Source organism: Trachinotus anak, unplaced genomic scaffold (assembly GCF_046630095.1).
Source record: "Trachinotus anak isolate AG129_WGS33_773 ecotype Australia unplaced genomic scaffold, CSIRO_AGI_Tana_v1 ptg000003l, whole genome shotgun sequence".
NCBI classification, from domain to species: Eukaryota; Metazoa; Chordata; class Actinopteri; order Carangiformes; family Carangidae; genus Trachinotus; species Trachinotus anak.
The window spans coordinates 10,179,547-10,198,639 of NW_027273854.1; the positions used below are offsets into that span (position 1 = coordinate 10,179,547).

Sequence of the window (19,093 nt, forward strand, 5' to 3'; positions counted from 1 at the left end):
TAATGTTGTAAAGCATTTAACTGAGGAAGACATATACTTTGCTTGTGTACAGTGTACTATACACTGATGTGCCTTTATAAAGGCCATAGCTTCCATTAAGGACAGTAAGGTTGTGTCCTCATAGTCACATTTCTGGGTATTTGGGAGGGTTTAATGACAAGGAGATTAATATTAATATTTTTTATCTTGCAATTATCTTGATTTTGTAATTTCCACCAAAATTGCATACATGTAAAGATCTGTGCAGGAGGCTCTGAAACATTTAGACCATAATTTGGAGACAAAAATGTAACTGAACAATAAAGTATAAAATAAATGTAAGGAAATACATAAATAAACATAAAATATGATTTTTTTAAAATCTTTAAATAAATTTCTATAAAGCTACTTAAAATTTAGATTGAGATCCTACTTATGCCTTGTTTAACTAATATTTACAATATTTTACAGGTCAATGAACATCCTGTCTCAGCCATTACCTGTTTACAAAGACATAACTTTACGCGTCTGCCAAGAATTTGGTGTGTGTGTGTGTGTGTTTGTGTGCATGTGTCTGTGTGACGCAGAGAGTGAAAAAAACTTGTTTTGCCATCTTCAGCCATAGTGATAATCCTCACATACTGCTCACACGCACGCACACACACGCATACATAGAATTCAAGTGTCATTGTTTCCTCTGTGCTGCATGGCATGAAATCAGGAAGTTGTACTGCAGATAAGTGGTGTTATCTGGAAGTTTGATAACATGACATAGCTATCAAAAGGAAACACTGTGAGACTTTACTGGATGGTTCCACTTCGCAGCGCTAAGTTTTCCTGTGAAAAATTCATTTGAGACAATGTCAGTTGGAGCTTTGTATATTAATAGTACAGATGTCTTATTCAACAGCTTTATTGGAAACAGAACCCAGATGCTATTGTTTTCTTACCACCATTATTTTTTTTCATAAACCTTGACACCCAACTTTACCAGACAATGTAAAATCACAAAACAAGTCAGGTCATTCACTTGGACAAAATAAAAGGCAGGATGTTCATTCCCCTCCCCAGCTGCATAATACACTCGTCATTTCCTCCACATATCTCTGCAATCTGGTGTGTCTCTTCAGCTTAGTAGGGTTGAATACAAGGCAAGGAGAAGAGTAAAACAGGGGAGGGGTGAAAATGTTGGCTGTGTACAAATTTCCTTAGGCGTGGTTTAAAATTCTTTCCTTATGCACTCTGAGGGTCCCTGGATCTCAAAAAAGCAGCAATAAGTGCAGAGCAGACATTGTGACCACCTACAGGTCAACCAAATCAGGTTTAGGGTGACCAGAAGAACGTTCTGAAACATGGCAACTCTCAGCAGTAACAGCGAGGAGAATTTGAAGGAGGCTCAACTCAATGTCAGCGTAAAGGAGGAACCGGAGGATCCTACCATTCAGACATCTGACATTCTGCTCCCACAAGATGTGTTGTGTGACTCCTGCATGGACAGCCCCAGCAAGGCCCTGAAATCTTGCCTGACGTGTTTGGTTTCTTACTGTGAAGCCCATCTCAGACCCCATCTGGAGAACATCAAATTTCAGAACCACCGTCTGGTGGATCCTCGCCAAGACATCGACTGTCAGACTTGTGAGGTTCACCAGCTTCCCCTCGAACGCTTCTGTCTGATGGATGGCTGCTGTGTTTGTCTGGACTGTGAGAGCCAGGAGCACAAAGGGCACACAATTGCATCTGTAGGGGAGGCACGCACACAGATTGAGGTCTCAAAAAACACACAAACACATACACACAGTGCAATTTGCTCAACACAAATTATTTAATATTGTGTAATTAATATTTTAGCTGCAGCCCTTTTCATTTTTCAAATCTCATTTAATTGTTTTAAACAATTTCTATTTAATCATCTCAAAAGTGCAAAGTATTCATTTAGATTCTGTCAGTAATGGTCTTGCTTTGGTTCCTAACATATAGTCTTATTTGAAAGTCTGATGCAGCATCTATTGCAGTCTTGTTTGTGATGATTGTTCATAGACTGAGATGCAGAGGAAACAAGAAGAGATCAGTCAGAGTACCTCAGCGGCTGAGAGAGCAATTGAAAAGCTGCAGAGCAACAGCGACTTAATTAAGGTATGTTACACAGACAAACATTTCGCCATAACCCATTTTCTGTGGATTCATTCAATGCCTGATTCAAATATGTTATTCTAATTTCATTATAATTTTCTACAATTCTTTTTTTCTCTTCTCCCTCTGGCCCTTCAGTCCTCAGTGCAGGAGATTTGTATACTTGTTGAACAGCAGTTTGCGAGGATGCAGGCGACTGTGGAGGAGGCCAGAAAAGGGGCGATGGTGGTGCTGGAGGGGGAGCAGAGACAAGCCCTGAGACAAGCAGAGGGCATCCAGGCACATCTGGAGCAGAGGAAAACAGAGCTGATGAAAACGTTGGCTCAAATGAACAAAATGTCCAGGTCCAAGTCTGATGTCGATTTCCTGCAGGTACAAAATGCGAAGTATTTAAAATAATTATCTATAAGTAGAGAAAATGCATGGCCATGCATGATCGCACGATTATTTTATCACATGATCTGGGATTAGCACACAATGTTCTCTGAGACAGAGTTTATTTTGGAGTCTTCTGTGTTGACAGTGTACACAGAGCAGGCAATTCAGCTTTTTAGGTATTTAACTGGGTCACCAGCTTCATTGCACATCATGACGCCTGATTCATGGTACTTTTCTTTTGTTTGTTCTAGGAATACTCAGAGTGGAAGAAAGGAGTGGCAGATGTACGTTTGCCCAATGTTTACAGCAACCGCATGGACCATCTAACCTCTTACGTCCAAGTAGTGACTGATGCTACACAGGAGCTGTGTGATCTGATTCTCTCCTCCTACAGGGACAAACTGAGCATGTTTTGTCAAGGTGGTGAATGTATATTATACTATATATTTCACATTATATCATCTGGCTTGTGATGGCTAAGTATTCAGTATTTCTTGCTATGTGCTGTTTTAATCCATGCTAGTGGTATGGCTTGAAAAATGGCAACATCTGTTGGACCACGACTTTGGGCCAGATTGAAATATCCAAACAACAATTTGAAGCATTGCCATAAAACCTTGTACACACTTTCATGTTCCCCTCAGGATGAATTGAAATAACTTTGATGATCGATTGATTTTTCATGTAGCAGCATCATCATATCAGAAATGATCAAATGCAAAACTCATGACATTCCCAGCCTCAGCTTTTCTTTGCGTTCTGTGCTAATTAGAAAATGATAAACATGGTCAACATTGTTCCTGCTTAACATCAGAATGATAGCGTTGTCATTGTAAGCATGTAAGCTTGCTAATGTTAGCGTTCAGCTCAAAGCACTGCTGTCCCTCAGTACAGCCTAACAAAGCTGCTTACATGTAGATCTATTCAGTCTTTATTTGTTCAGGTCAATTTTTGAATGCATTTATGAATTTTATAAATTATGAATTATCAAGTATCCAATACATTGCACAAATCCTCATGAATAACCTCTTTTCAAAATGATAAACTAGGTACTAAATCCCAGATGCCACAATCTCAACCTTCATCCCTGCCTGATCCTGAGACCCGAGAGGACTTTTTGCAATGTAAATAAACCGATATATTATGTTAAATCGAACCTGTTCATTTGGCTTATCAGTTATTCGCAACTTACATTCCCCCTATATTGTAGACACAAGGAGTTTGACCTTTGACCCAGACACCACCCATCATTTCCTGCGTGTAACAGAGGACAACAGGAAGCTCACCAACACCAGCCCCTGGCAGCACAGCTACCCAGACCACCCTGATCGCTTTGAGTTCTGGCGGCAGGCGATGACTTCACAGAGCATTTACTTGGGGAGGCACTACATCGAAGCAGAGCTGAGTGGGGAAGGTGCTCACCTGGGAGTCACATACAAGAGCATCGATCGTAGGGGAGAGCAGAGCACCTGTTGCATCACCGGGAACGACTTTTCTTGGTGCATGGGAAGGAACAGCCGAGGTTTCTTCGCCTGGCATGCTGGTCTGGAGACAGCCTTGGAAGTTACTGATCTCAAAAGAATTGGCTTATATGTTGACTTTCACCAAGGCTCTGTGTCTTTCTATGATGTAACTGGTCCCATGAGGCTGCTCCATAAGTACAATGCTGATTTTATGGAGCCTCTGTATGTTACTGTCTGGCTGTCAAAGAAAGACAACGTAGTTTCTCTGGTTGATGTATTATAATGCCTCTTCCCATGTTTTACTAACAAATCACCCGCTGCCATCCCTGTGAAGTTGTAAAGGAAAAATAGTGCACTGTAAACGTTTATTGGGGTTACATAACAAAGAACATATATAAAGGATTTTTTCACATGCAGGTCATTGACATTTAAATTTACCACCCTCTAGTGGTAACTCTAGTGTGTGGAGTTTACTGCAACTTTATTGCAACTTTACTGCCCATGAATGTGATACAGATGAGGAAAAGAAATACACAATTGCCTGTAAACAATTGTTTATTTGGTTATTAAAAAGCTTCAGTGTCTGTCAGCATTTGTAGAAGTTTATTCACATTGTTTATGTGTGTGTGTGTGTGTGTGTGTGTGTGTGTGTGTGTGTGTGTGTGTGTGTGTGTGTGTATGTAAAATCAAGTTGATACAAAAGTACTTTGGAAATCATTAACATACGTGAAGTTCATTGCGGTCAACTTCAGGCATTAAAATCAGTTTCATTCTCATCAAAAACTGGGTTTACAAAGTACACCCCTGACTGAGTCATGGAGATTGAATTATTAGTTTCAGTTCCGTACAGTCCAGGAATATCAGGCAGCATGTTGGGCTTGTCAAACATGGGGTTTTCAAATCCATGGTCAAGAGACCCACCAAGTTCTCCAATATCTCTGTTTCTCCTCAAGCTGCTCAGAGATGGCATTGAAGGCATTGATGGCATTGATGGCATTGATGGCATTTGGACAATGCCCTTACGAGTCAGGACAACTATAATGACAATAAGTGAAATCATAATTAAAACTCCAAACACAATTCCAACCACCATCCCTGCATTACCTCCAGACTGATTGCTGCTGCTGCCTGTGGAGGCTTGAAATTCAGCCCCAGTGATTCCAAGGTTTGAGCCATGAGAGCGGGCATCCTTCAGTATGTCCTGGGCCAGAGCCTCTGACTTTTTTCCCGTCTCTCCATCCAGAATAGCCACCTGGATCTCAGGCAGAGAACTGAAAGGAATGATCCCCATTAAACGTTGTGACTTGAGGACTTTAGACATGCCCAACTGAATCGATTTGTATTTTGGCTGGACGAGAAAAAGGTGATAGATCCGTTGCCTGTACGTCTGCAGGTTGAAACCAGCACCATAATGGATGGTGACGATGGCACCACACACCTCACAGCAGTTTCCCACGGGGAGGAGAGGCATCTTGCAGTTCAAAGAAGTACATGTTACACTGCTACAGATCCTCTGATGGTTTACAGAGTTCCCACACTCACAGCCAGAAGGATCCCCACACCCTGGGTTCCCAACAGTGACGGCAGAGGATCCGTGAAACTGCAGCCGACCTGAGCGTGAGCTGAGATACTGCGAAAACTCAGATCTGCTATCGAACATCTTCCCTTGCACAGACACGGATTTTACAGGAATGCTAGACTGACTGGAGCTGGTGTCCACTCTGAAGGAGGAGAGGGCTTTAAAAACCACATCGTCATACTGACAAGGGACACTCTCCTCATGGACAGAGAACAGGAAGTTTCCTTGCTGCAGGTCATCTAGAGTCGCAGCCGTCTGCCACAGAGCTGGGTTAAACCACTGCAGAGAGTCTGAATCTTTGAACTGGGTAGTCACACCTTGTCCACAGCCCGGCTCTTGTCCTGCCAGAACATAAAATCCAGCTCCTGAATTTAGTACAAACTCTCCATTAACTGGCATCCTCATCTCCTGCACAGCATGCGTGGTCTCCACAAACACAGACACTTGTCTTTGGGCTGAAAACTGAACTATGTCACTGCCACATGGAACAGCTCCCTTGTCCCAGTTGGTCTTATTCTCATAGTTGGTGTCTGGGATCCACTGTTTGTACAGGGCGTTTGCAGCCCCGACAAGACAGAGGAGAAGGAGCATGTCTGGTGTCTTCAGCATCCTGAATATTTGTGACAGACTGAGAGAACATTAGGTGACCTTTGTGTCCAACCTTGTGACTAACACATGAGTGCACACAGCTTGACAGTAAATATGATGAGCTCTGAACCTCATCAACCTGTTCAAGCAGGTGACCTGTAAAAGATTGACTTTTTCCACAATAACAGACCTACTTTAAGGTAACATTGTCTGCATGTTAACAGAATATCCTGAACAAATTTCTGATTTCTTTTTTTTTTTTTTTCAGAATTCAGTGGTTATCCTGATGTAGGCTGTCTCCTATTCCCCTGTCTTTCCTTATCTTTTCAGATTACTCAGTCCAAATACTAAGACTGCAGGGTACTGAAAACATTTCAAATTAAACTCTCTGTAACTGTTCAGCCATCTACTGGAAAAGGACAAACTCTTCTTAAAGGGCAACTTCTGGTCTTCAAGTAATTCCTGAAAATACATGTTTCATCTGTTCTTTGTTATTTCCACTATCAACTGTTTAATAAATCAGGAATCCGGCATCCCAACATTTAAAATCACTAAATCTTAGTCACGTTTACACAGTGCATGCAGCACATGCCCTTCCAAGGAAGCCAATGTAATATTCTAGTTCCTGGTACTTAGGGTACACACGTCTTCAGTATGAAACCAAACATCTCTTCATTTTCAAAGCACTCAGCCAAGATCAGAACTGGTAAATAAACTAAACTATGACATCATAATATAGTACATAAATATAGCAACATTGCACACAGAAATGCAGTTAAAAATCATGCAAAGACCAGACTGAATTTAAATGTCTGTCCTGTAACTCTCACATAATTATTGTCATTATTGTCTCACATAATTATTATCTGAACAATATTAAATATAAAATAATAAAAATGTATTACTTTGTAAACAGTTATTTAGGTTTTTTACTTAACAGAGCTACATTTTACCCAGTACCCTAATCCTGCTTCTCGGATCAGGAACTATTATGCGTAAAAACCTGAATTTCCTCTGAGGCGGAGACCACCTGAATGCTGTTAAAGACGATATTGCTTAAATTGAATAACAATACAGTGCGTGGCAAAACGGGAAGCGGTGATCGGAACTGTGCGGGGGGGGGGGGGGGGGGGGGGAGATTGATAATTAGCCGAAACTAGCTACACCTGTTGCTCTTCGTTTACTATACACCTTGAGCGGAGCGAAGCTTGGCCTCCCCTGTGCAATGCGACCTTCCTGTTCTCCAGCGCGTCTCCTTTAACCCCCGCAGATGAATGTTAACGCGTCTTAAGTGCCCCAAGACCTGCCGCTGACGTGATTGTGGCCCCACCATCTCCATCTGGTCGACAGGACATCATGAGAACTGTAGCTCAGCAGATGTTCCGGACCTGCAACAAACTTTTCTCTAGGTAAATTTAGTCACCAGTGTATAGCGGCTGACATCTAAATCAACTCTAGCTGCCCACAAAGCCCCTTATTTTGAAGGAATGGCCTACGCTTTAAACTGCATTAACCCTTTAAAGACTTAGTTTTTCACAATAGTTACAAGTTTTACAGCACTTACTTTCACCTATAATATTCCTTTCTGGGCTTATAAAAAAATATTTTGTATTTCTCAGCTGGTAACCTGGATATGTTTGGGATTATTGTTGTTTTATTGCAAGAGTGACATGTCCTTGTGTAGAAAAACACCAAATGAAGTTGTAGAGGCCCATCCATCCAACATAGAAACAGCAGCACAACTGGAAAACATCCAACATTTTCCCAGTCCTTCCCATCCTCCCAGTGTGGAGGCCGTGAGAGAGGGTGCTGTCCACCATGTGGCAGTTGTGATGGAGAGGGCCCACCATGGTGGTGGATGGCTCCTGTCTGGCATCATCTGCATCAACATCCTGATCCTGGGCTGTGCTCTGGTCAGCGCCAGTGCCTCGAACAGCGTGGCCATTACGTCTGTGCACCAGCAAATCTTCCTCATCATCCTCCTCCTCCTCACAATGTTGTGGATGCTGTTTTACACAGTCGTCACCTCTCGAAAGGATCACGCGGTCTTGTTCAAAGACAGTCATGCGGGGCCTGTGTGGCTCAGAGGTGAGGACTCTTTTGGGGCCTCTGTTTTAGATGTGCAGCATTTTAAGGCTTAATCACTTTGATCATATTTTATATTGCAGTTGGACTTGTGCTGTTTGGTCTGCTCAGTCTACTCATGGACATCTTCAAGATTGCCAACTATGTGGGCTACCTTCACTGCGACTCAGCTGTTAAAGTTGCCTTCCCTGTGGTGCAAGCTGTATTTTTGGTTGTCCAGGTTGTTGCATTATAAGAACATTATGCTGATGTATTTTCATCAACATGCAGTCTTACTTGCACTTAAGATGAGTAGGGAAAACTCAACAGAACTTGTCTGTTTTAGACATACTTTCTGTGGATTCGTGCCAAGGACTGTGTGCAGCTACACACAAATTTCACACGGTAAATTATTTTTATGCATTACAGTAGATTCTTTACTCATTTGTTTATCCTCCAGGGGATGCTCATTGTTTCACTCTTTCAGGTGTGGGCTCACTCTTACACTTGCAACTAACTTGGTGGTGTGGATGGCAGCAGTCACCGAGGAATCAATTCACCAAACTGAGATTCCTGATTTAAATTTCACTGTCTCTCACAAGATGTACAGAGGTATTTATCACTTCTAATCGGATTCATTCTTGGTCACTGTTAAGGGGGGGGGGGAAACTCACCTGTTCTTTCCATTTCAGCCAGCTTTGGGAATAAGAAGTGTAAATGCAGCCACTCGGTGTGTGACACCTTCAAAGAGGCCTACTACTACCTGTACCCCTTCAACATAGAATACAGCCTGTTTGCTTCTGCTATGGCCTACGTCATGTGGAAAAACGTGGGTCGACTTGTGGAGGATCACAGCCACCACAACGTTAAGTTCCGACCAAAGGATGTGTGTCTAGGACCCTTAACGGGAGTACTTCTGGTGGTGGCAGGACTTGTTACATTTATAGTGTACGAGGTGGACATACTAGAAGAGGATGAGAAGAGGAGAAACATGGCCTTATTGATTCATTTTATCATGAATATAGTGATAGTGAGCCTGATGTCCATCTCCGCTATCATCGGCTGCATTTTTTACAGGCTGGACCGCAGGGAGCATGTATCTGAGAAAAACCCCACTCGAAGCCTGGATATGGGGCTGCTGGTCGGAGCCTCGATGGGACAGTTCATCATCAGCTATTTCACTATTGTGGCTGTGGTGGCGACGGGAGCCAGAGGCTACCTGAATGCCCTCAACCTGGCCTGGGCTGTGCTGACAGTGCTCCAGCTTGGCCTTCAGAACTACTTCATCATTGAAGGCCTGCATCGGGAGCCCTTCCACATGATACAGGAAGCAGCCCTGCACACCAATGCTCATGCCTTCCAGGAACATGTAGAGATGAGCATTGTGATGGAAACCAACAAGTCCAGCTACTTTCCAACTTCAAGTCTTGATAAGCCATGTTGGAAGAGAAGAGTTCTGAAGGAAGTCTGTGCTTTTCTGCTGCTTTCCAACATCATTGTAAGTTGTATTTAAGCTTATTTTCTTTTATTACCTCTAACTGCAACAGACCCAGTTTTCCTGTGTCCTGCTTATTCACATATTCTGTATTGACAGCTGTGGATCATGCCAGCATTTGGTGCCCGTCCCCAGTTTGATCATCCTGTGGAGATAAAATTCTACAAATTCACAATGTGGACCGCTATTGTGAATATTGGACTTCCTTTTGGAATCTTCTACCGCATGCACTCTGTTGCTAGTCTGTTTGAGGTGTACTTACTCTCTTAGCTGAGCCTATATTTCAGTATGAAGACTACTTTTGTGATAGCCTATTTTATGTATTAAATGTTTAAATTTAACCTGTTACACTAATAAATTTTTACTTTAAAAAGTCATCATGCATTAGTAAATATTAAATTAATATATATTAAATTACATATACAAATTTAAATGTAAGGTCATTGGTTTAATAATGTTACGGTCTAAACACATTAGTGTCAAAATCTGAAATTGTAAAGTTTGAGACACAGAGGGGTATAAATTGTTGTCTTTTGCAACCCCCCCCAACCAGTGGAGATACCCCCCTGTATCTTGCTTGTTTAGGGAAGGTATCTCAAGCTCAAAAATCAACAGTATTTGTATACCCCTCAATATTAAGGCTATATAATGCTGCAGAGGGATTTCTGGGGAAAAGTGTCACCTGGATTTTAATTCAGTGTAAATGTGGATGGCGCACTCTAGTGGTGAAGATGTAGAAGTGCAGCTGTCATTTCACAGCATGTTGTGGCAAAGCTCTGTACCTCACAATAGCTGGAAAGTTGATATGGATGATAAGTGTTGCTTTAGCAGTGTTGGTGAGCACCCCCCTGGTTCACAAAGAGTAAATGGTAACTCTGAACTATTTATATTGCTTGAAAGTTGCACAGCAGAGATTCTCCATTAAAGCACACAGTTGAGTAATGTGACTAATACAGAATTCAGATGCCTATGAATATATATATATTTTTTCAGGAAAATCTAAGGAAAATACAATTCTCAACATCAAGCATTATAAGCATAGCCAGCCAGATCTAAACTTAAACCTGGTCATACACATAAAAACATACAATCTGTATTATCGTCTCCAAAATCCTGTTGAGTTACATTATCACAAACTACAACCATAATAACGGACAACTCAAAGAGTGCAAGTTCACTTTAAAGCATGGCAAGTACAACAACGTGAAACACCGATATTGTGCCATTCAAGATATGTTACAAGCCTCTGTTGGAAAGCAGCATATCTTTTATAACAAGTCTGGCTGACTGAAAAGTTAAACATTTCTTCCCTCACGTCTATGCTGTCAAGAAAAGAGCTTTATCTTTCAGCAAATGCTCAAGTCATCCCAGTGCTTTGACAGACATTCTGTGGTCTTGAGGTTTGAAGAAATGTACAAACACAGTTGTTTCTGGGCCATAACGATAATTCGATCATCTGTCCTCTTAATCTGAGCATTATCTCCCCACTCATCTGATAGACTCTCCTACCCAAGTCAGTGGTGTGAGGGGGGGGGCAAGCATTATGAAGACCATGATTACGTTGGCAAGTTAAACACAGTGAGGTTTACCGGAAAACCAGATACTGAGGGGAAGAGGAACCCTGGCGGTGAACAGTCCCATGTTTTTTCCTCCTTTTCTGGATGTCAAAAACCTGCCTGTCTACATCCTCTGAATCTCAAAAAGGCGGACATCAGTGTCATACCAGATAGGAGGGTCCACATTGCTAGAAAAGAAAAAAAAACAGAATAAGATGTTAGTTTCATTCAGTGTGGAAGGATTACCATTGGCATAATGCTTGTGTCTGACTCACCGCAAATAGACAACACCCCACATGTAAGTGCGAAACCACATGGCAGTGCCTGCATTGGCCTGATACTTTCTGATGAGGATGGGGTGAGGAACTGGCAGCAGGCCCACCAATGTGCCATGCTGGAGAAACTTCAGGATCTCTGATTCATCAGTCAAACCCCTGCAGGGAAACATGAGCAAAAAACATTCTGGTACTGTTTCAAAAGAATCTCAGCCAATGAATGACCTTTATATTCTGACCACAAAAACACAAACAGAAGTGTTTACATACTTGTCGATGCAGATCTTCTCCACCTGGGGGACTAACACTTGTAGAAGACGCATGATCGTCTGCAAGGGTAGCTTACACTTCCAGGAGAGCACCTAGTGCAAAGGAGGTAAATGTGCATCAGTTACTATGTTAAATATCCAACATGTATTCAAAAATAATGGCAAGGATGAGAGGAAAAGAGCTTACTGACCCACTCTGGTGTGGGAGCCCAAAATGATGTGGAGGACGCACTTGACAAACGTCTTCTCTCCATTTCTGCTTCAGTGTAGAAAACATCCTGATGATGGGAAGAAATAGATTTACCAACATGCATATGCTTTTAAACAAGCACATGCACACAGAGTCACTCTTACTTCATTATCTCTGCCTGAGTTTGACTCCGTATCGCTGGTCCCAGCGACTGCACTTTGGTCTGGGTGGACACTGTGAGGGGAATCTGTCTTTGGGACGGACACCATGGTGCCATCCTCTGATACCTGTGACTTCTCTGTGAGTTTATCAATGCCTGCAGGAAACCAGGAATCACAGAAAACCCACTGACTACTCACAGGATACATCTGATGATATTCCATGCCAACAAGTTAGGTTGTGTAGATGACAGACTACCTCACAGTCAAAAGATAGAAATTATTTTACAAAATGTGAAAAGCACAGAGAGTTGACCAATAAGCCAGTTTAACATTCAAATAGTAAAAAGCATACAGGATCAGTACCTGGCATAGCGACCAGACTGGCCTTCAGTGTACCAGGCTCTGCTGGCACAGCAGGGTGAGAGCCCTCCATGGATACAGTCTCCTGGGAGCTTGTGCGGGAAATTACATCTGGCGACTTCCTCTTCCTCTGCAAAGCCTTTTGAATGGATGATGGATCAGAGGGCAGGTTGGCCAGCTGGTGGAACACGTTACGTTTGCGAATGATGGCATACACCAGGTTGCAGTTTCCTGTAGGTGAATGAACGGACAGATTTTATACGAGCAGATGTGTCTGCAAAACAAAAGCCCTTTCTAATAATCCAATATTATTTATAACAGTTATTCCTCTCTCACCGTCAAACTGATACTGGATAATATTGTTAAAAGCCTCAAGAAGGAAGAATACAAGGTGATGGTTCTGGGCTGCAGAGAACAGAAACCAGCTGGTGGAGAAGGCCTCCAGCAGGTGGAGCAGTTTATTTGCTGCCACCATGGACAGGCTCTTCAAATAGGGGGACACTGTTGAACAAAACAAAATAAATATCATAATCCTGTTGAAAAAAAGACATACATTTTTTATCTAGTTAAAGTGACAACTATTTCTTATGAAATGTCAAAACTTTACAATATTTGATGTTGCTAATCAAGTCTGTGCATTGATCAACAGATGGCTACAAAGCAATTCACCATTTACAACAATGGTCAGCAGACAGTCAAACAGAGGCTGGAGACGCTGGTGGCCTGTGGTAATAATCTTGTGAAACACCTACAAAGCAAACAGAGTGAACAACAGTGAGCATGGGCTGTTTTTTAATTAGCAGGAAAGAGCGATATCAGTTCAGATGATGAAACGTAAGCAGGTGTCTCACCACTATAAGCAGGTCGGCATGAGTCCCTGTGAACACTGGGATGTCCATAGGCACGTGGATGGAGTAGGGCTTGTTCAAGCGCACGCCGAAGTTTCTCTCCCCGCTCAGCAGCAGCAAAATGAACACGCCAATGTGCATGAGTCCAACACGGGCTGCACCCGAGGAGAACACAATCGGAATAAATTCACATGTGAGGCAGAGGCTTGTTAGCTGCAAGGAAACTGGTCGCGCTGGGGTGAGACTTACACTGGTCAGCCCTGGCATCATTCAGGTAGAAGAGTATCGGAACCAGAATATCCAGCACATCACTGCTCTTCAGGACAAAAAACAGGAACTTCTGCCATGGAAAGACACAGAGGTCTGCGTTGAATAAGGAAAGCACAGACATTTAATGCCTCATCTGACCAAAGAACCTCATCATTACAGTACTTTCAAACCTTATTGAAGTCGCATAGCTTCCAGAAGAGAACCAACAGCTCTTGGTGGAACTGGATCTTCTTTGTGGAGTTAGGCAGGTAAGTCTGAGTCAAAGGGTTGGTTAACAGACGAGCCAGGCCCTTCAGTACAAAGTCAAAATCCTGCCAACAGGAGAACACAAGAGGCCTTGGACAAGTGATCTTTACAGGGACAATATGTGTGCTTTATAGGAATGATGATATGTGTACCTCTTCTCTGTGAATCCTTGACAAATAATTCACAAACAGGTTTTCAGGGCCTGTAGACTGCACAAAGACATAGAGATTTACATGACTGACATTAAATACATGCCATACAGTCGTCAGATTGATTTTTTCTTTTTTTTTCTTGCAGTCTGGGTGTCGTACCTCTTGTTCCTCCATGCTGGATGGGGAGGCAGGGCGGTGGGGAACCCCTCCGTCATGCTCCAGCGTCACAATAAGGATCTGTACAGCCTGCTCCACCAGCTGCTCCCGGTAGTCAGAGAAGAGCAGGTGGTTATAAGGGATGCCATAGCCCACCGGATCATAGGCGCACACCACATTCAGCAGAGAGGTGAACAGAGGCAGAGCATGTCTAGGGACGAAGACATGGAGACCAATGTTAGTGAAGCATGTGCATCTGTGAGTCTCTTTTCTCTGAATGTAAATTATAATACACTGGAATCTGTAATGAACTGTCTTGTGTTAGTCAGCACAGAAACTGTGCATTTTGTGCATTGTGCAAAAATGCATTTGTACATATTTTCTAGAATAATTATAAAATAATGTGGGAATACAGACACACTTAAGTATGTACTTTTTTATTTGAATTTGGAAATAGTAGTTTGACAAAAAAAAAAAATCACTTAAGATCCACTCACAAGCTTTTATTTCTGAAATTTCATCCACATGTCACTAACTGAGCCACAAACCATCTCAATGATAACTGAGCAAACTCCACTTGGGAGGGGAAAAAAAAAAAAGCTCTGAAGTAAGTGCACTTTGACCCAGATTTTTTTTTTTTGATAAATCTGCTTACAGTTTATTCACATTAATGTGAACTTACATAATCAAGGCTTTACTTTTTGTGCCATGTAACCATGTGTGGTTTTGCACATCACCTATTCTCTGTGGAGCAGAAGAAAGTCACCCAAGGGTTGAGGACATTGTTGTCAGTTGACGGAGGCAGGTACATGGCCTCAGAGAAGCAGGTTAGTAACAACCTCAGCAACTCTGTCCTGAAGATACAGAGGAGGACAGAAACAAAAAGCCAGTCAATCCAACGTGTAGATGAGAGAGTAAAGATGGGACGGTTGGTGATACATGAGTTCCCTGGCGCAGCTGGACACAGCCAGCTGACTCACCTATTCAGGTCATGGATGTAGTTGAGAGGAGGAGACTGTGCAAAGCCAACCCCGGCCTCCCAGATGTATTCACAGCTGTCTATAGACTGCATGTTCTCCACCGAGTCCTGGACAGAGGAAAAAAAAACATTCCTCAGAATATGTGTTCCATGACATTGCAGTGACATTTGTGTTTGTCTATACTTTCCAACATCTCCTTTAACCTAAGGAACGTATTAGGTTGTTTAATCCTGCATTCCGAAAATGGCACGTTAGCGTTTTCTTATGTGTCTAGTTAAGGTATAGTTTAGTTTTGGCATCTAAAATGACCTGTTTAAGAATTTGAAAATGATGGCCTCCAAAGTCAGAGGCTTTGCTCACCACCACAGCTTGTTCAGCCTTATTTTTCCACTTCCCTACACTCACACTTCTTCCCGCTTTGGGTGAATATAGTTTGTTTTAGGGAACACTTACTTTCTATGAAGTTCCATTAAGAGCTATATCTGAGCACATTTTCCATGATGTGATTTAATTGTAAATTGTAGAATGATGTGGAAATAACGAGCGTGGTATAATACAGTTTACCAAGGAAGTTTACACCCCTCAAGAGAATTCGCTGTGATCTGCAGAGTTGCAGTTTGTTGTGCAACTCCTTATTCATGAGGAACTCTTCCTGGTGACAGAGTGTATCATCCACCATGATCTGTGTCTACGTCCTTTCCTCAGAGAAACTTGAATGACAGGTTAGTTGGGCAACTTTAGACCAGGAAGGAGTGCTCAAAAAAATAGTGTTCCACTATTATCACAATGTGTCAACAGCAGTTTTTTGTTTTTTTTTTGGTGGTGTTGGGATGCCAAATTGAGGACACTGGTCTTCACAGCAGTTTTAGGACACTGGGTACTCACAGGGCCTCTCTTGTGGCTGTGCACAGTGAAGTCAGGGCAGAAGAGCAGGTCAGCGATAGCCAGGAGCAGCGACTCGGCCAGTGGTCGAGCGCCGTCATCATCATCCAGCTCATCTGTCTGGAAAGGAAGGATATATTTATGAGACTAAATCCAGAAGCTGAACACTATTCCCAACTATTCACTGAGAAAAATATGACATAATGTTAAAATTAAGAAGTCTTCAAGACTCAGTGCAGCTGAAATTACCTTGCAGCATCATATTTCCTGCTCTACAGGAAAAAAGGTAAATATACCTCCTTACAAGTGGAATGAGGAAACCAGCTCAAATGATCAACTGAGTGACAGATATACACTCGTGAAAAGGATGGGCTTATAACCTCAATGCATTCTTTATATTGTATCTCTGGAGTGAGTAAGCGTCTGAGAAACCTGATGAGAACTTTGTTTTTTGTTTTTTTTGCAACTGAGATATATTTTTAGTAACAAACAAAAGCATCTTGTGTTCAAAGTAAAATTGTGCAAACAACAGTGTTGCTGTCTGACATTCAAACTGTTTTGATGCTTGTGTTTTTAATTCATGTTAAAATAAGCTTCCCTTTTGCCCTGCCCACTCACCCCAGCCCGCCCAGCGCCAGGCACCGTCGACCAGAAGAATCCTCTCCAGTCCTGGTCCTCAAAGATGTAGGGAAGGATGCGGGTCAGGATGCAAGTGCAGTTCAGGATCACCTGCTTCTCCTTCTCTGTGGGGCAGCCAGACTCTGCACCCTGGACCAGCTTCTCCACGGCCTTAAAAAAGTCAGGGATCATGGCCAACGAGGAACATGAGAATGAGTATGTGTGGAATGGGAACTTCTAGTGAGCCAGTCACACTGTTCGATTGTTTTATGTCACGCTTATAAAGCCTGCTATTGTTTTTTTTTTTTTTTTTAATTCAATTTTTGTAATCCAATTTCCTTCAGCAACATTGGTGCTGCTTGTCCGTTGGTTAGTGAGGCATTATCACCCAGTCAACATGCACAGTATAATAACAAACATCTTAGTGTTTGGTGTAGGTCCCATTATAAATCATAGTAATGCTGTTTTTTAAACATCAAATTCTATGTAAATCCAAATGAGGCTGATCGTATGGGCAGATAAGAAAAACCTTCACAATGAACATATGCTTATAATATAATATTTCTCATTTACGCCATCAGCTGGACACTCATGATTTTGTTTTTGGAGAACAAAGATGCAACATCAGAGCAAAGGCAACTGTCAACAATGCCACAGCATCTTGATTTTGTTTGGGTCAGTGAACAAGAGGCTATGCAGCGGATACACTTGTTCCAACAAACTGCAGCATCTCGTAAATTGTTCATTAAAGTCTGTTTATACTTGATATCATTTACGCAGGGTGAACACTACATATCTACACTTTGTTTCTTTTGACAATGAAAATATTTGGCCTATGGGACAGGGACATTTGCTGTTGTTTGGGGCCTTTAACATAGATTTACTGTTGAAAATGATTCATTATCTGAATTTCATCAACAGCATGCTGCAGCCTGTGTCTAAAATAGTTAACAAACCCCTCTGAATCAGCCCAGCTTCAAGGGCTCTCCTCTCCTCCTCTTTATTTAATTAGGCTGTAAGTACCCAGTCTGCCTGTTTTGTTTCTGATAGGCAGCTTCAAATAGAAGCTGGGAGCGAGAGACAGGAAGCGAGGGGAAAGGAAGGGGAATTGACTCACATATTCCCACATCTAAGAGCATGAGGCAGTGCCTTGCTGACAGACGCCAGTGCTGGGCTCTAACAAACAAAATCCTGCATTGTTTCAAAAATAATATCATTCCAGCCGCTTTAATGTAAGCATGCAAAAAGAATTATATTGCATAAATGTCAGTGATGTTTTCTATGATTACTACCTTATAGCAGAGGGTTGCTAAATTTGAGGGGGACTCCTCTCGAACAGCTCTTATCTCTGCAGCTGGCACCAGTGCAAAAACATCCTGGACCGTGGTGGTGGTGTCTGCCCAGAACTGGTCCCAGAAGGCATCGTCCGTGGCTTCCACTGGCTGCAGAGAATATGTTTACATTTCACTTTCCTCAGAACTGACCCAAAGGGAGCGTTTCATGTCAGCGGGTTTTCGAATAGGCACTGGCCTGAGTGATCTTGTATCGTGTTGCAGTGCGTTAAAAGATCATTTTGCCCTTTTCATCATCATTCATACATGGTTGTTTAGTCTTTTATTGTGCAGCTCACCCGAGGCCTAGCTAATGGCAGTGTAAACAACCTCAGCTCCAGCAACGGCGAGGAGGCATTATCTGGCACACTGATCCAAGCACAGTCCACCTGCCGCATCTGCAAACGTGGTCATTTCGAGACCTGCGTCACCGGCTTCGATTCAGCTACGCCATCATTCATCTTATCGTCAAAACTGAATATCTACAGCCTGAATGAAGGTTTATGGTAATCTGCATCACAGAAGCGACCGTCATTTAGTCCGACAGTTTAATGACACGCAATCTATTTGGAGTCCGGTGCATGCAATCTCAAGCAGCGACCTTATTAACATTTCGATCGCATAAAATAAATATATGTTCATTTAAAGGGCTGTATGCGACACAAGACAGTTTTTTTTTGTTTTTTTTTTCAGCCACATGAAAAGCGTTATCGCATCTCTGCGGTGATGCTCTCCGGTGCGCTCACTGGCTCCGTCGCTCTATGTAACCTTTCGTGAAAGTGTGTGGAAGCGCATATACCTGTGTTTTGGTTGTCAGCTGAATCACCGCTTTCCTGAAGTTCAGCTTTGAGTCGGTGCTGCCCATTGCGATTATTTCCCTTTATACTAACAGGACCGCTGCCTCTGAGAATCCCTGGTAATCTCACCTCCGTCTTTCGCTTGAGTCATTGGCGGAGGCGTTTTTTTTTTTTTACACTATTGGCTGGCTGGACGGGCTGCACAACAGGGTGTAACTTCCGGGTTGAGAAGATGTCAACCCTTCAGTGCGGTTGGATGTTTTGTGTCCAGCATTTTAACTGCTATACAATACAATGTTTTTCTGATAGGCTAGAAATTGTTCCAT

The 19,093-nt window shown here is 42.4% G+C and overlaps 4 protein-coding genes across 4 annotated transcripts; 2 read left to right on the plus strand and 2 right to left on the minus strand.

Moving 5' to 3' along the window:
* Positions 1-1,092: 1,092 nt before the first annotated feature.
* LOC139615734 (E3 ubiquitin-protein ligase TRIM16-like) lies at positions 1,093-4,539 on the plus strand. The gene is made up of 6 exons (XM_071473538.1): positions 1,093-1,745; positions 2,017-2,112; positions 2,248-2,481; positions 2,739-2,907; positions 3,537-3,611; positions 3,698-4,539. Exons 1-6 carry the CDS (start codon positions 1,332-1,334, stop codon positions 4,231-4,233), a joined length of 1,524 nt encoding a protein of 507 aa, XP_071329639.1. The 5' UTR covers positions 1,093-1,331; the 3' UTR covers positions 4,234-4,539.
* A 23-nt stretch (positions 4,540-4,562) lies between these two features.
* On the minus strand, positions 4,563-7,045 carry amn (amnion associated transmembrane protein). The gene has a single exon (XM_071473539.1). It carries the CDS (start codon positions 6,136-6,138, stop codon positions 4,699-4,701), a length of 1,440 nt encoding a protein of 479 aa, XP_071329640.1. The 5' UTR covers positions 6,139-7,045; the 3' UTR covers positions 4,563-4,698.
* Positions 7,046-7,401: 356 nt separating this feature from the next.
* LOC139609070 (proton channel OTOP2-like) lies at positions 7,402-10,053 on the plus strand (the record flags this gene model as incomplete). Its single annotated transcript, XM_071463322.1, has 7 exons — positions 7,402-7,526; positions 7,802-8,205; positions 8,286-8,422; positions 8,528-8,586; positions 8,669-8,793; positions 8,874-9,679; positions 9,776-10,053. Coding segments are annotated over 7 exons (1,827 nt in total), but the record flags the coding sequence as incomplete, so codon positions are not given.
* A 493-nt stretch (positions 10,054-10,546) lies between these two features.
* Positions 10,547-18,930, minus strand: hid1a (HID1 domain containing a). Its single transcript, XM_071473534.1, has 19 exons — positions 18,770-18,930; positions 17,932-18,081; positions 16,640-16,810; positions 16,025-16,141; positions 15,140-15,246; positions 14,897-15,013; positions 14,163-14,370; positions 14,004-14,060; positions 13,776-13,916; positions 13,585-13,675; positions 13,339-13,490; positions 13,157-13,235; positions 12,824-12,988; positions 12,491-12,718; positions 12,131-12,282; positions 11,968-12,054; positions 11,778-11,869; positions 11,508-11,666; positions 10,547-11,420 (listed from the first exon to the last, which is right to left on the minus strand). Exons 1-19 carry the CDS (start codon positions 18,833-18,835, stop codon positions 11,357-11,359), a joined length of 2,403 nt encoding a protein of 800 aa, XP_071329635.1. The 5' UTR covers positions 18,836-18,930; the 3' UTR covers positions 10,547-11,356.
* Positions 18,931-19,093: the final 163 nt, after the last annotated feature.